The 16,339-nt window shown below is 34.2% G+C and overlaps 1 protein-coding gene across 3 annotated transcripts in view; it reads left to right on the forward strand.

Moving 5' to 3' along the window:
• Positions 1–16,339, forward strand: part of Efr3a (EFR3 homolog A) — an 83,434-nt gene that overhangs the window by 14,641 nt on the left and 52,454 nt on the right. The window contains exons 1-2 of one of the 3 annotated variants that reach the window (XM_076835674.2): positions 4,495–4,516; positions 14,919–14,995. Coding sequence is in view for 1 of the 3 variants with exons in the window: in XM_076835672.2 (XP_076691787.1) it covers positions 14,919–14,995 (77 nt within the window). In the remaining 2 variants the exon portion in view is untranslated. Of the gene's footprint in view, positions 1–4,494; positions 4,517–14,918; positions 15,065–16,339 lie in introns of those variants that run through there. The other 2 variants (XM_076835673.2, XM_076835672.2) reach the window with 2 other exon arrangements.

The following is a 16,339-nucleotide window of genomic DNA, read 5'->3' on the forward strand; positions in this document are numbered from 1 at the left end:
AGCAATGGATTTCACCTGAAGGCCCTAGGAAGAACTCTTCCTTGCCTTATCTAGCTTCTGGTGTTTGTTGGCAGTCTTTTGAGTTCTTTGATTGGCAAGCGTCTTCCTTTCTTCAGAATACCCAATGTCTTAATAAAAAGTGGTGTAGATAACACACAGGGCATTTTTCCTGTGTGTCTCCATATTTTTCTTTCTCTGTATACAATAACAGCCATTGAATTTAAGGCCTACCCTAATCCAGTGTGACTTCATTTTAACTTATTACATTTGCAAATCCCTTACTTGCAAATAAGAGGAACTAGGGCTAGGATTTCAGCTTTTTTTTTTTTTTGGCAACACAACTCAGCCCTTACAGTTGTCCTTTGCTTTTAAAAATCAGCTTTACTTTAACTTCTCTCTTTAATCCTCCAGTTACCACAAATTGATGTACTTGAGCCTGACAACTCATAACCCTCCCACTTGTTCTGACCGTTTGCCTTGGTTTTCTAGGAATATGATTATGCCCCCCACCTTTGTCCTTCTGTTTCAGTAGTTTGTTTCTTGACTTACCAGTTCAGTTTTATAAGAGCTGTTTGAAATTGTTGGACTGTCTATCTCATAACTTGAAAAGAGATTTCATCTCCAGAAGTTTTTGTAACTGGAATTCATATTATCTCAGTTTGAATGCATATTATCTGTTCCACTTTTATTCTGTCTGTATAGTCACTTTTTCTTTTACTAAGATCAAACCTTCATTTAAGTACTTGAAATATGAGTATTACATTAGAATGAAAAAGTGAGTAAGTATTTGGGGTTTTGTAGGTATGTTCTGAACGAAGCATCTTACAGATGGTTTAATTGAGGATACTATATTAATAATAATGTCTATTCTCAATGTGTGATATAAAAATGTTTTATACTCACAGTCCTTTTAATATGTTCATTTTGCCTTATGTAAACTTCAGTCTTTTCAGTAGCATATAGGGGAATATCAGGATTTTTCTGTTTTTACTTCTAACAAGTTGGATGTGCTACATTCCATTCACATGTCTTCTTGGAAAGAATAAAGGCTCATTATTGTGGGTATAGATTTGAACTGTAAAGGTTCATCTGGTTTTAGTGTAGTGTTTTGTTGACCAGGAATATAAGTAGATTTTCTTGCCAAATACATAACAAATTAATTTCTGAAGGGAAGTATCTGTGTAAAAAATGAGAAAAAAAATGGGAATAAGTTATTAACTAACTGAGACAGAACTTCTTATTTTAACTTTCGTTTCTGGTGTACAGTGTGAGGAATTGCTTTGCACCAAACTGTCTCTCCAACTTTTGCTGTATCCTTTGACCTACCAAAAAGCAGTGACAGTAGGAATGTGCATGGAGTAGACTTGGAAATAGGTATTGATAATTTAGGCATTGATAATAAGTTTCTTTTTTCTTTGAATAATTAAAATTCAAAACCTAGTGCACATGGATTAGCATTTTTTACTTTTAACTTGCATTCCAAGTCTCTGATACTTTATTGTAATTAGTGTATCTTGCTGAAAGTGTTGCTGTTTCATACAATTCTTCTTGGCTTATTAAATTGTTTCTCATGAACACTGAAGAGCAGTGTACAGTTATTGTTACCAAAGTAGGACTATTAGCTTTTTATAGCACAGTATTCATTTGTATATACCCTCTTCAGTAATTTTTTGTCCTTAGGAATAATATTATTAATAATATCTATTAAACTGATTAAAGCTATTTTAATAGAAGTCTGAAAATAAGATTATATTTTTTAAAATTTACTCTTTAGTTGACTTAAGTTAATGCTTTTATTTATTATTTTTTAAAAAAATGTTTTAATATTTTTTTTTAGTTTTTCGGCGGACACAACATCTTTGTATGTGGTGCTGAGGATCGAACCCGGGCCGCACACATGCCAGGCGAGCGCGCTACCGCTTGAGCCACAGCTCCAGCCCACCAAGTTAATGCTTTTAAATTATTACTTTTGGGAACAGTTGACTTAAACCAGGTTTTAATCAAAAGATCTTTGAAGAGCTGGGGTTGTAACTCAGTGGCAGAGCATTGGGTTCGATCCTCAACACCATATAAAAATAATAATAATAATAAATAAAATAAAGATATTGTGTCCATCTACACCTAAAAAAATAAATAAATAAAATCTTTGAACCTTACTTTGTTTGATTCTGCATTTTCCTTCATAGTTATTGTAGATTATTTTAGATTATTATTATTATCTTTTTTTACCAAGTACTCTTTTTGGTCCTTAGACAGTGATTCACAATTGTACTGTTTTCATCATGCTTCTACCCTATTCAGATATTTTGTGTTCTTCACATTCATTGCAAAGTTAAGTCCAAATTTACCCATTTGTGCAAGATCTTCAAAAATTTTGAGGATCTGCTCAGCAAGCTTAGGCAGGAGGATCTCTCGTTCAAAGCCAACCTCAGCAACTTAGCAAGGCCATAGACAACTTGTTCTATATGCAAGTTGTAGAAATTGAGAGAGGCCAATTGTTTTTGTCGATTCTTATCTATAAATGTAATGAACACTTGCATTCTTTTAGGTCATTAATAAATTTGGTCATTTGTGTTTCGGGGTGTTGGCTGGGCAAGAAGATAAAACAAGTACTTAGAATTGTTTTTCAATATGGGAACCTTAAGATCTGATGTGTTGCTGGGTGAGGTGGTATACTTGTCATCCCAGTAGCTTTAAGGCTGAGATGGGAGGATCACAACTTCAAAGCCAGCCTCAGCAATTTAGGAAGGCCCAGAGCAACTTAATGAGACCGTGTCACAAAATAAAAAATAGAAAGGATTGGGGATGTGGCTCAGTGGTCATGCGCCCCTGGGTTCAATCACTGATACAAAAAAAAAGAAAAATTGTTTAAGGTACACTAAAATGAAAGCAACTGATACGGAAAGCAGCACAAATACACTTTATGGCTTGTCCCACTTCCTCCTGTATTTTATTCTGCAGTTAGCCAGTTTTGTTAAGGATTGTGTTGATGCTGATTTGCAACCTTACATTTAGCTCTGTTACTGAAAATTGACTTATTTGTTTTTATTATTTCAGCAGAAGACAAAAAGAAGTGAGCACATAAGAATAGCTCTAGCTGCATGAATCGACTTGGGAACAAGAACAGATAAACAAAACCACTTGAGCCTGTGAATTCTCAATCTTTTAGAACTTGTTCATCAGTTTCTCAAATATTACTGACAATAATTCTGCAATTAAAATCTTAAAATTGTCTTTTGGCAAAGATATAATATCTAGAATACTTAAAATTTTATCTATGTATTTTATGCATGGCACATATACATAAATTTATGTAGTTTATGCAAGGTACTATGGTACCTTGCATGTAGTGGGTATATCATAAACCTGCTTTGATTAGTTGACTGGTGAAGTGGTCAAAATGCTCCATTGTCTTGGAAGAACTCTTCAAAAGTGGAATTTCTGTTATTGTATCTATTATTAGAATAAGACCCAGTCTCCATCCTTTTGGAAGAAACCCTGCTCTTACCATATCTTCAGCAGCAAATGCCAAATGGTGGGTTTCTGTGGACACTTAATTCTTTTTCCCTTCATTATTTATTTTAGTAGAATTTTCCTTTTACTTTGGTCTCATTCTAATCAATCATTTTCTACTTCAAAAATTGCAAAATATAATTTAACTTCTGTATTTTAGATAGAAAACTTGCCTTTCTAAAAACCAAGATAGTGATAAAATGTTAGTGGATTCTTATAAGGGATACTTCTTGCTCATTTTTTTTAATAAGAAGCTGTAATTTTGTAAATTCTGTAGTCAGTCTTCCCACATTATCGTAGGTAATTTTCAATCTAGTCATTCTGAAATTGACACTTTTATTTTAGGCCAAATATTTGGTTCATCTAGTTATTTTAAATTATGTCACTGTAAAAATCATGTTTTCATGTTTACTTGCATTGAAAAATATTCTTAATTTCTTTCTGTTGTTTTCTTATCCTGGAGCATTTTTAGAAGCCCCTATATCACCTATCCATGTAATTGATAGTTGTGCAGAAAAAAGGACCAGATTTGAAAAACCTCCCCCTTTTCCCCCAAACACTCTATAGTTGTCTTCCTGTTTCTTCAGATGTCTTCTGTTTCATTTCCTCCTTTGAGGTGGATCATTCCTTTAATAATTCTTTCTCTCTTATGCTTGTTCCATAGCAACCTGTTCTGTCATAGTTGTTACAATTCTCTCTGCATGTGATTATCTTTTCTCACCCATTGTGAGTTACTAATGGCCAGAGGATTATGGCCTGTATTTACCCTCCTACACATGAATATATAGGTGTGTGCGAGTACACATTGAGCATAATGCATATTAAAAGAATAAATGAGATTTAGTCTACATATTTTTCCCAATCAGGTATATTTCTTTCTTTTTTTTTTTTTTTTTATTTGGCAGACACAACATCTTTGTTTGTATGTGGTGCTGAGGATCGAACCGCCCGCATGCCAGGCGAGCGCGCTACCGCTTGAGCCACATCCCCAGCCCCCAATCAGGTATATTTCTGAGGCACCTATATTTGTTGATTTTTAGATGGTAGCAGTCCTCCTCTGAGTTTGGAGCTAACTGAAACATAGCTTTACTGCTAGTAAAGCTGGGTTGGAGAATGCATCTTGACCTTTTCCTATCACTAAGCTTTCTAGTATTTTCCTCACAAATCTAGATCTTCCACCAGTATATCTAAGGGGCATTCCAGGTCAGCAAAACAAATACCCAGAATTCTGCAAGGTGCTCACACTGACTCAGACTTCTGTAATTCCGTATTGGTCACGCAAAGAGGCAGACTTCCAGCCGCATGTGTGCTTATCACATAGAAACAGGAAGAGTGAATCACAGAATAAAACTGTCAAGAGAAACCTTTGAGCATTGTTTTGTTTGTTCATTCCTTCAGTACATTGTTTATTCCTTCAGTACATAGATATTGAGCTTTTACTTTGTACTGTGCCCTGTGTAGGTGCTGCAGATTTGGAGTTTGTCTTAGGGCATGCTCAGTTCCTGTTAGACTCACTAGAAAATAATTTACTCTTCCTCTCGCGTATACTATAGCAAAGGTCTTCTGTAGGGCAGATAAGGACACTAGTTCTTCCAAACAGTGTAACTCTTTCTCTAATGATGGCATGGGAAATAAAGCCCAAGAACTGTGGTAATTTTAAGGACATGGTAGTATGAAATACAGAAAGGCATTCTAGAGCAATTTTAGGAAAAAGAAAAGTTTGAAAAATCTGCTTGCAATTATATAATAAAAAAAGTGAAAAGTCTGGTCATATTAATTGGTTTTCCTTTACCCGTAATCCTTGTCTAGTGTTTTAAAGGCCATTTATGACCCCATCCTGATTTATTTCCAGCAGGAGGCTGCAAAGTATTTCTGTATACAAATTGCTTGGAAAAATCTACTTCCCAGGAAGAAATGCTGGCAGCATTTGAAAGTAATGGGGAAATTCTAGAAATGTCTGCCACAAATACCAATACATTGTTGCCAGTGTTAGGTCTTTACCATGTCAGCATCTCCTGTGAAGAATTTTCTAAAGGCCCTTGCATTTATTACTTCTGTTACTTATCTGGCATCCTGTATAGTGCTTTATGTAATCCAGCTATTGTGATAATGTAAGATGATCTTATAGGAGCAGTATACTTCATAACTTTTTATCTGTTGCATAACTTAGGTAAGGAGAGTGTCTCAAACACCTGAAGTACATAATAAGGCAAGTCTTAGACTTACTTCTTTAAATTGTTATATAATATTCTAGTTCTCTAGAGCAGTGTCTTCTGAAACTCAGATGAGCACAAGGGTGGTGGCATGGGGAGGAGGGTGATGCTGATATTTAGAAATAGGTATCCCAGTGTCCTACCCCAGGGATTGATTCAGAAGGTCCAGGTTGGGTCAGGAAAACATGTACTTTTAAAAGTGTTTCTGGAGATTCTTCAGGCTACCCTGGGAGTCCTGGTAGTATAGAGACAGACTGCAGAGGTGACATTTAACATAAGAAAATAAATAAAAACTGTACAAATAGTAGTCTCTTGAGGATGTTGATTTTATTAGGGAGTTGGAAGTGATGGTAATTATTTCTTGTAGATGTGCTAATGTTAGCAATATGACAGAAAAATCCACATAGTTAGGTCTGTGTAATTCTACTAAGAGACTGAGGATTAGTGCAGTTATTTGCCTTTATGATGATTTTGTTTGTATCTTTTGTTTTTATCAGAGGAATACTTACATTTTTCTCTAACACTCATTTTTCTTACAATCTTAGGAATCACTTTTATGAGTTAATTGCACATTACCTATTTGCTTAGCTAGTACCTTGAATGTAGTAGACATTTTGTAGAACATTTGAATCACCAATATTCAGGTAATTAACTTATAAAAATTATTGCATTATTTGACATATTATGATTTTACGTATATACCAGAAATATTAAAGTTAGGTAAATGCATAAAGTTTTTTATTTTGTTTTAAAATGTTTTTAAAAACCAGGTTTCTTTCTTTCCCAGGTTTATATGTTTACTTTATTTTATCTGCTTTGGTTGTATTGTAGCTGCTTTTCCTCACTTTTTAGTTGTAAATGTGAAAATTTGAGTGAATTAGATGCTTTTTAAAATGTCTGAATATTCAAAGAGAGTAAGTAGAATAATCTAGGTCTTGGTTTGCCTGGGAGAGTCAAAGTTTATGCCACTGCTGCTGCCATAATTAATAATACCACCCTCAGTTCCTCTCAAGATGCTAGATTATGTTAATACCTTTAGACCTTGAGACCATCTAAATCAGTCATTTGCAAATTCATTGCTTGCCTTTCTTGCTTGTTCATAGGAGCATATCAGGAGTTTCACACCCCATCTCTTGTTGTGTTATTAATGGCTCATATTTTGTAGACCTTCAATTTTGGCTATCCAATAAGTAGCACGAGTAAAAATCTTGATTTTTTGATAAGAATTTTTATGATTTGTATTGTGATTTTGAATTTAGTTGTATATTTGAACTAGAAGCTTTTGGCTGTCTCAAGAAATGTTGTTCTTTTAAAATGGATTTGTAATGGTTGAAAATTATTGGACCATTAACTTATATCCACTCATCCATATAACAAAAATAGTTTTCAAAAGACATATAACATCATTTTGTAGTGATAGATGATAATTTGTTTAGGTTATTTAATAAGAGTCTTTTGCAGGAAATATGCAGTTTATAAATAAACTAAGGAAAAAGTCGTAAGTTGGTTTGTTGTTTGTTTTCTATCAAATTAAACTGTCACTACATGTTGAATATCTAGTTTATTTTTAAAGTAAAAGATTGCTATATTTTTGGATAGCTTTACTATTTTGTATATTTGCCAAGGTTAAATCTGAGATGTTGAAGTTAAATTCCTGTAGAAAGTGCTGAAGATATCAATTTATTGAAATATACTCCAGAGATGGCTGGAGTTTGCCGACTTTCCCTAAGTGGATGTTATATATCCTTTTAAAGATTAAGGGATTTAAAACAATATTTTTAAAAATTTTTGTCAGTATTTTTGTTAATTTTAGTAGGATTCTTAAAAACATGCTGGTTGGTGTTTAGTATTTTACTTTGTAAGTTTTGTTATAAATTCTGTGGAGTCTGATTTGCTTGTCTCTTGCCTTCCTGTTTTTCTCCCTTTAAATCATGATTCCTAAAGCTCTTTCTAAGCTCTGTCGTCAATCCTCTCCCTCTGAAAAGTAACATCACTAGAGTGGTTTGGATTAAAGAGGAAAGTCACTGCTTACATATTGTCTTCAAAAACAATCACATACACAAAAAACATAAACTTCTTGTAATTTTGGCATTATTCTACTACTGGCATTACTGTAAAGGACATTAGTCAATGTTTTATATATTAGAAAAAGGGAATCACACGCTATTTCAGTTTTCTTTTTAAAATTTATATATGACAGCGGAATGCATTACAATTCTTATTACACATATAGAACACAATTTTTCATATCTCTGATTGCATACAAAGTATATTCACGCTAATTTGTGTCTTCATATATGTACTTTGGATAATTATCATCATGTTCCACCATCATTTCTGACCCCATCCCCTTCCCTTTTTCTTCCCAATCCCTCTGCCCTACCTAGAGTTCATCTATTCCTCCCATGCTCCCCCCTCCCTTTCCCACTATGTATCAGCCTCCTTATATCAAAGAAAACATTTGGCATTTAATTCTGCATCATCTGGTTACTTACCTTCAGAGATGGGGACACAGGAGTGGTGTACTCTCCTTGCCAAGACTCTGCTTCCTGAGCACATTTAAAGATGGTCTGTGATGTGCATTGTCAAAGGATATGGTCTTAGAAATAGAATGGACTACGTGCAGCGTACTGTGGTGCTGGGTTGGAGTGCTTTTCTTTCCTGGTTACGGATCTGGTTTCTGTGTCATTCACTGGATTGCTTCTCATTTGTGTGTGGACTAAGCCAGCATCAGCTGAAGTGAATAGGAATTATATTTTACAGTTTTAATGTCTGTATCAAGTTTTTTCCAAATGATAATTGCAGAAAGTTTTTCAAATGAAATTTTTCAGAATATTACCTCTAAAAGCCAGAATTATCCTGTATTTTATTGCTCTTGTCTTTGAGTAACTCTATTGAGCAATGTTTAAAATTTTTCAGATAAGCATGATGGTACACAGTAATGTTAAAACTAGGTATAAATCAGTAAGTTGACTCCTTTTAAGTAGGAGGTATCTAGTATCTAATACTTTCTTATTAAAAATTCAGTGCTAGGAAAAATATCTGAATATAGATGAATCATAAGTTGACTCTTAAAAAGCTTTTTTTTTTAAAAAAAAAATACAGATAGTATCTCAGGATAGTTTGGGGAAATGTACAGAGTATTGTTTGTTATATCTAGTGTAGAGCGAAGTATTGCAGAGCAAGAGGAAGGCCATCCTCTAAACAGAATTGGAGTTTTAATTCCATTTATTGCTTTGTTGTCCTCTTTTCCATAGGTTTATGTGTCTGGGAGTTAAAAAAAAAGAAGTAGTGAAATTGAGAATGAAAGGAGAGAGGGTGTATATTAAGTGTGGAAGGAATCATGTAATAAAATACTCCTCTAATGGATTAAAATCCTTTTAAAAGGAGCACTTTCCTGAAGAGTCTATTTTCTTCCCTTTCCTTTGACTCCATATCTTTTAAGTCACCATACTTTTCTCATACTTCCTCTGGAACACCTCCCTTGTTTCTTTCAATGCTCTGGGTCCCTAGGTATGTGTTTTTATTTTTCTGTGGGCCATCCTTCTTGGTGATGCTCACATTGTTCCAGTTCACAATGCTCCTACTTTCCTGTACCAGCTTTGTACTTGTAATCCTGTTCTGCTTGTTTTTCAGAGGATCCCTGAGCATTCTACTCTATGTCCTTGTTCCTAGCAAAGTCGCTCTTCACTTGAGTTCTGTATGTTCTTCTTTGGTGGTGTGATCATTTGACTTTGGAAATCTCTTTTCCCCAAATTTCCAAATTTTGTTTTATAACTTAATTTTTAAACCTGTGTCAAGTATTAGTTGCCATTTTGATTCCCATAGTTTTTGGCAGTGTTCTTAACAATTGTTGGTATAGAAAGAATACCCATGTCATAGGCTCTTTGTGTGTGTGTGTGTGTGTGTGTGTGTGTGTAAAATGTCCTAGTGTTTGGAAAGGGAATATGTGAATAGAGCTGTTTTATTGCTAAGTGTTTTTGATTGTCTGAAGTGAATGTCTTGTTCTGACACTAAGTGACTTGACTTTAAATTTTAACCTTGAAGGGAATATGAGAGACATACACTTTGAAAGTTTTTGGACACAACAGAAATACAATTCTTGAAGTTATGAATTTTAAAAGTCTTCCTGTACAAAGGTCTGTGTCTTTTCATTTGGTTGCAGGAGGCCTCTACTAGGTCTAAAAATAAAACATGAATTGTTAAACATGATTCAGTTGACATTGTCATCTATTTGCTCAAGAAATTATATTGTTCTGGCATTTATTGAGTGCTTCATAATCAGTGATGAGCTTTATAGTTATTTGGCTTTTGTAGCACATAGCTATAAACATTAAATTCATTTTATGGATCTGTGAACTTTGTGTGTTTGTTTAAGGAAAGGAACAGTTTTGTGAATCTCTGGTAGATACCAGACATGCACAACAGCATTTAAAGTATGTGGGCTTTGCATCTGAGGGACTTACTATGGTGATACAAACAAGCATATGAATAAATGCAATAAATGGTTATAGGTGCAATAATGGAAATATATGGTGAAGACATAAAGAACCAAAATCCAGTAATCCATTCCCATTTAAAAGTATGAAATTTGATGACTTCTATGTCACTGAATTTCCACTGTATTACATGTAAAAATTAAATAAGATAATATAATTGCTACATAGAAGGTATGGATGCTGTTTGTTTTCTTCTTTTAGAAATGAAACAAACCTAACCAAAGTTATATAGTCGGTTTCCAAAATAGAATCTGAGCATGCTTCAACTCCAGTGATAGTGCTGCCAACAGCATTTTTGTTTTGGAGCATAGCTTTATCCTAGGTACCCAGTAGCATGGTAGCATTTAAGCAATGGGATTTTCCTTTTCTCTTATTAAGTCATATTGCTCCTGAACCTGTTATACTACTAGAATATGCAGCCTGCCACTTTTTTTGGTCATAATTTCCCTTTTCATCTGTGCCCAAGTTCTGTTTACCCACTGTAGTCATCCTGCGTAAGCCTTCCTGCCTCTTCTCCTGATATATCTTAGCCAGGGGTTCATATTCCACATGCTGTGGGAAAAGAATAATTGCTTTCTCTTTTTATATGCTAAAATTAAATTTAAAGGAAAATTTACATTGCTTAGACTTGTTAACTGCTTGAGGCTTTCTTATTTTCTTTTTTCCTCTGGAAGAGAAAAATCGGGAAGATATTGAAAAACAGGACAGTATTAGGATGCAAAGTGAATTTATTGGAAAAGGTCTTAGGATGAGAAGGAATAAGGACTGCTCTAAAGAAGAAAAGTATAAGTAGGCTGACCTTTAAATGATACGAAAACTTACTTTTCTAAAACTAGCAATATTAGTACTTTAATAGTGTCTTACTTAAGCTAATTGGCCTTGCTAGCAGAATTTGATACAGATATCATCAAGTTCATGATAGCTTCATATTTGATGTCAACAAGTTAGATAAGAAGCTACGGTACTTTAGTGTCCTCTGCTAATTAATTAGAAGTAAAGTGAACTAGACGCTTCCTGAACAGTAGGTAAAAGGATATAGAAGCAGGAGATCAACTAGAAAATAGTCTCACACAGCATGAAGGACTATGTTCAGGTACCTGCTGCTGAACTTGAAAAACCTTATGAATTCACTTCACCAGGAGAGTCAGCGCCACTTTTATACCTGAGTAGGTCCAATAATTTTATTTTACATATTCTTATAATGTTTATAAGTACAGTATTCTCTTGTTTATAGAGTAATTCTTTTTATGATTATTTCAGATATAGTGATTTTAACCTTATTATCTTTGATATAATTTATAAAGTCCTGAGTAAATTGAGTGCTTTTGTTATATTTATTTTTTAGTTGTAGTTCAATATAATATCTTTATTTTATTTATTTATTTTTATGTGGTGCTGAGGATCGAACCCAGGGCCTCATACATGCTAGACAAGTACTCTACCACTTAGCCACAACCCCATCCTATAAATTGAGTACTTTAACCTAATTTCCCATTTCCTCTTTATGGTGGGTAGCTTTGTATTTATAGTTAGTGGACAAGAGGTGTTTTTGTTTGGTTTTGGGCTTTCTTGAGAAGCTCTGTGATCATTCATTTCCCTATATGGAAAGTGCAGTTCTCATCTATTAGGTCCACACATTCTTGCAATCAGATTTATTGGTCATGTAATGTAAAAAAAAAAAAAAAAAAAAAAAAAAAACTTTTGTGCTACTTCAATTTAGTGTGGCAATTGCCCTCTGCAGTCATCAGATCTGGGATGGAATTGCAGTTCCTTGGATCCTTAACATTTGTGTGTTATTGAGCAAATCCGCCTGTTTCCTCAATCATTAAGTGGCATTGAAACAAACCACCTTAGAGAGATATTCTAGGAGTAAATGAGTGATGTTGTAAAGTCCTTGGTATAGTGCTGAACAAGTGGTGATAAGAATATAGCAGTTACTCCTACTGGTAATGATGCTTAAAGGTTTTTCATGAACTATATATGAAATTTGTTGTAAGTTTGAAATCATTAATTTTCAGCAAAGATTTTCACCTTGTTGGGAATACAATCTAAAGGCTCCCTCCATCTCCTTCTGTTTACCCTGGTTGTAATAGTACTTTTACTTCACTACTGGTAATGCCTGCCATTTTGTTGAATGCTTAATGAGAGCCTTAAGTACAATTTTATAATTTTTTTGCAATTATTCTGGAGAAGGCATTATTACATTGATGAGGAAACTTAGGAGTAGTAAGAGAATGGGAGCTGCCTGCTGAGCTGGACAGTGAGAGGCCTTAGACTCACCTCAGATATGAATCCAAGGTTGTTGTTCTTTAGCTCAAGACTGCCTGTTGACATTTTGCCTTTTGCTCATCTGACTTCCTCAGTAGACCTAAGCTTCTTGGAAGTGGGAACTGAGGATATTGTTTGTATTTCAAGTTCACTTTTATTTTTTAAGCTCCTTTAAGCTAAATGTAGTGTATGATAGTAGAATGTGTCAGTGTAAGTGAATCTTAATAGCTTTTTAAGAATCTTCTCACTGAAAATAACAATTTGCCATTCTTAAGAAAATTTGCAGTTTTAGTCCCAAAGCCCTGATTCTTTGTCATGAGAACAATTTGAATTTACTATATTTGACCTTGCATTACTGTTAGCAAAGTATTTACTTGAATCTTACCATATTATTGTGATACCTTAGAACTATGAGAGCTGTTCAGTACATAATGGATTTTAATTAATTTTAATGCCAGTATTAATATTTATCTGATGTAGTTTTTATTAGGTGTAGTAGATACAGAAAGGTGATTTTGCTACTTTGGCTGTTATCCCCGCTCCCCGCCATAACCAAACCTCTGTTTTGCTTTTGAAACTAAAAAGGATTCTCGTATTCTGATGTTAATAATCTGAAAAGATAACTCTTTGAAATATTTGAATTCTTTAGAATATTTTGTCTTCTAGTGAAAAATATCCTGAACAATATATAGCATTTTACAAATATCAGCATATAGAGCCTAAGTATGCTTACTTACACATACTAGTTTCATAAATCATGAGAACCCAGGGATGCTTAACCACTGAGCCACATCTCCAGGTCTTTTTATTTTTTATTTTGAGACATCTTGCCAAGTTGCTTAGGGCCTTGCTTAGTTGCTGAAGCTGGTCTTGTACTTGAAATCATCCTACTTTAGCCTCCTAACTTGTTGAGATTATAGGCCCACTTATCGCTCTTGTTATGCCTTCCCCAAGCCATGTAGCAATTTAAGAGAAAAAATTGGACTAGATCCAGGTTTTCTGGATCATGTCTTTTTCTATTTATTTGTTGGTCATATTTCTATAAAAGTTTATAAATTAAACATTTGTCTTTTGTCATGTGTTTCAAATCCTTTAGTCTTTTTAAAATTTTAGTCATAAGAATACACTCTTACGTGTTTTTACAGAATAAAATATGTTCATTTAAAATTAAGCTATTTTGGAATATATTAATTTTATGAAGTATAAAGAGTGATTAGTAATAAGAAATTATAAGTTTTGAAGGATGTTATGTTAGGACATTTCTACATAGTCAGTATCAGTGAGTTGTTGGAGGTTCACTATAATCATATTGCTAGAGTTGGGCTGTAAATAACCTCTCTATGTGGTAGCTATAGGAGGAGGCTGGAGGACATGTTAGGAAGTTACATAAGAAATTGCAAGTAAGCTAAATCAGAGCTACATTGTAAAAGTAGAGGGGGGGAGGGGGGATAGTAGAGGATAGGAAAGGCAGCAGAATACAACAGACACTAGTATGACAATATGTAAATCAATGGATGTGCAACTGATGTGATTCTGCAATCTGTATACGGGGTAAAAATGGGAGTTCATATCCCACTTGAATCAAAGTGTGAAATATGATATATCAAGAACTATGTAATGTTTTGAACAACCAACAATAAAAATTAATTGAAAAAAAAAGTAGAAAAGAGCAGTAAGAAAGGCATTGTTGAAGTAGGGACAGTACAGATTCATTCATGTGTGCATGCACTCATTCCACAAATATTTGGGTGCCTACTGTGTGCCCTGTGTTATTCTGAATTTTTGGGATTCATGTGTGAGCAAAACAATTATCCTTGCCTTCACCCGAGCTATTTCCCGGTGAGGGAAAGCAGTTCCTAACCAATAAACATAGTAGGAAAATTATTTAATATGTAGGGTGTTAAGTGCAATGGAAAACCAGAGCAAGGTAAGGATGGTCAGAGATTTAAATGAATAATCAAAGAAAGTGACAGTCTGATAAGATCTTTTGACATGTTCTAGGCAGAGGAAACAGTAACATCAGAGATCCAAGGAGGGTACCTAGGATCAGGAGAGCGACCATTGTGACTGGAGTAGAGTGGATTGGTATACACAGGTGGGGATGTGTTCAGAGAGTAGTGGGAGAGGAGCTCAGAAAGGAGATATGGGGGGAGGACAAATACAGGTCATACATTTGCCTAATAGGATGATTTTGATTTGGGGTAGAATCTTAGTGCAAATTCTTAATAGCCACATGTCTTTGGGAAAGGGAAAAGAAATTTAATTTTCTTACATAGCAACTTAATTGAATTTGCATGCCTTTTCTATTTGTGACAGTTTGAACTTTTTCTTTGTATTTTAAATCCTAGATCACTAATATTCAGAAATGAATTTCTGAGCCAGTTTACAATATTAATTTCTATAACTTTTTTTTTTTTTTGAACAGGAGTGTGTTGCTGCTGTTCTGCTTTGCGTCCTCGCTACAAGCGCCTGGTGGATAACATCTTTCCTGAAGATCCAAAAGTAATTTGAACTACATCTACTGATCCTTCTCTTTGCTGACCCCTTCTGCCCCCTGCTGATCTCCTTAAGGTTTCCCTACTTTGATTTCTCTACTTTTATCCCTACATCTTGTCGAGTATACTACTTTCTTTTATACTTTTTCTTTTTTTCTTTTTTTTTTAATTTTAAGTTTACCAATGATTGATTGTCTAGTTCTCAATTATTTTCATAGATTAGGCACAAATCTGGGATGAGAGGTGGTTGTTTGGTAATCTATATATTGTTTAAGTAACAATCAAAAATTTATGAAGCAGTGTCAGATGATTTTTAGTTTGTGCTCAGGATACAACTATGCACACAGACATGATTTTCTGCTCACATTGGGCTCATGCATGAGACAGTTACTAGTTTCAAAGCAAATGGGTGTGGGTAATTTTGTTTGACACTACCTTACACACTTTCTAAGACTCCTTTGGTCTCATTTTTAAAAAATATAGTCACAAAATGTTACAATATTTGAGTTTGATTTCCAGAATTTGCTTTATTTTAAAATGTAGCCAAGTATATGGAAACCTTTTGGACATTTTAACTTTAATGTTGATATATGTTATTTTTAATCAAAACTGTTTGAATATTCAACTGTATGGAGGAGATTATTCATAAATACTATTGGATGTCAGAGATCCTGGATAATTTGTGGCATATTCATATCCCTAAGACAGGCCATTGTGGAGCTTTTCATACATTGACATAAAACAAAAGCATATAAGATAGTAAATCACAGTGTATAAATCAGTAAGTAAAATATTAAGTAAATCAGGGGGTAACATTTTGGCCTCTAAATCAAGGGGATACCACTGTGGGTTGGTATCTCTGGGAAGTGTTCTCAGAGGAAATGAGATTTTCTGAGCTTTAAGGATGTAGTACATCTGGAGAGGTAGAGAAAAATAGCCACTTCATTGCATTTGAGGGCAAAGAGAAACAGCATTAGAAAGCAGGAGATATATTTGAGGTCAAGAGCAAGTTGATCCTTTAGACTTAAAATGAATGTTCCCGTATCTTAATTATAGAAATAGTGTTGACCATGGTTTCCGATTTGAAATTTAACATGTATTAGTTAATAGATTGAATATTCAAATCATTATTTCCTTGAGAAGTCCAGGATATGCAGTTACTAAAGGCAGGGTAGAGAACAGAGTATGGCGGAATATGAAGGGCAGACAAGGCTTGTCTGCTTGACCCACTTTAACTTGTAGACATGTATAAGTTTTGAACATTTGGAGTGATGACCAATAAACTAGAAGGTGGTTACAGAAAGAATCTTTGTTTTGCCAAGTATTCAAATAACAATCTGTAAAGTAGGTT

This window comes from Callospermophilus lateralis, chromosome 16, assembly GCF_048772815.1.
Source record: "Callospermophilus lateralis isolate mCalLat2 chromosome 16, mCalLat2.hap1, whole genome shotgun sequence".
NCBI classification, from domain to species: domain Eukaryota; kingdom Metazoa; phylum Chordata; class Mammalia; order Rodentia; family Sciuridae; genus Callospermophilus; species Callospermophilus lateralis.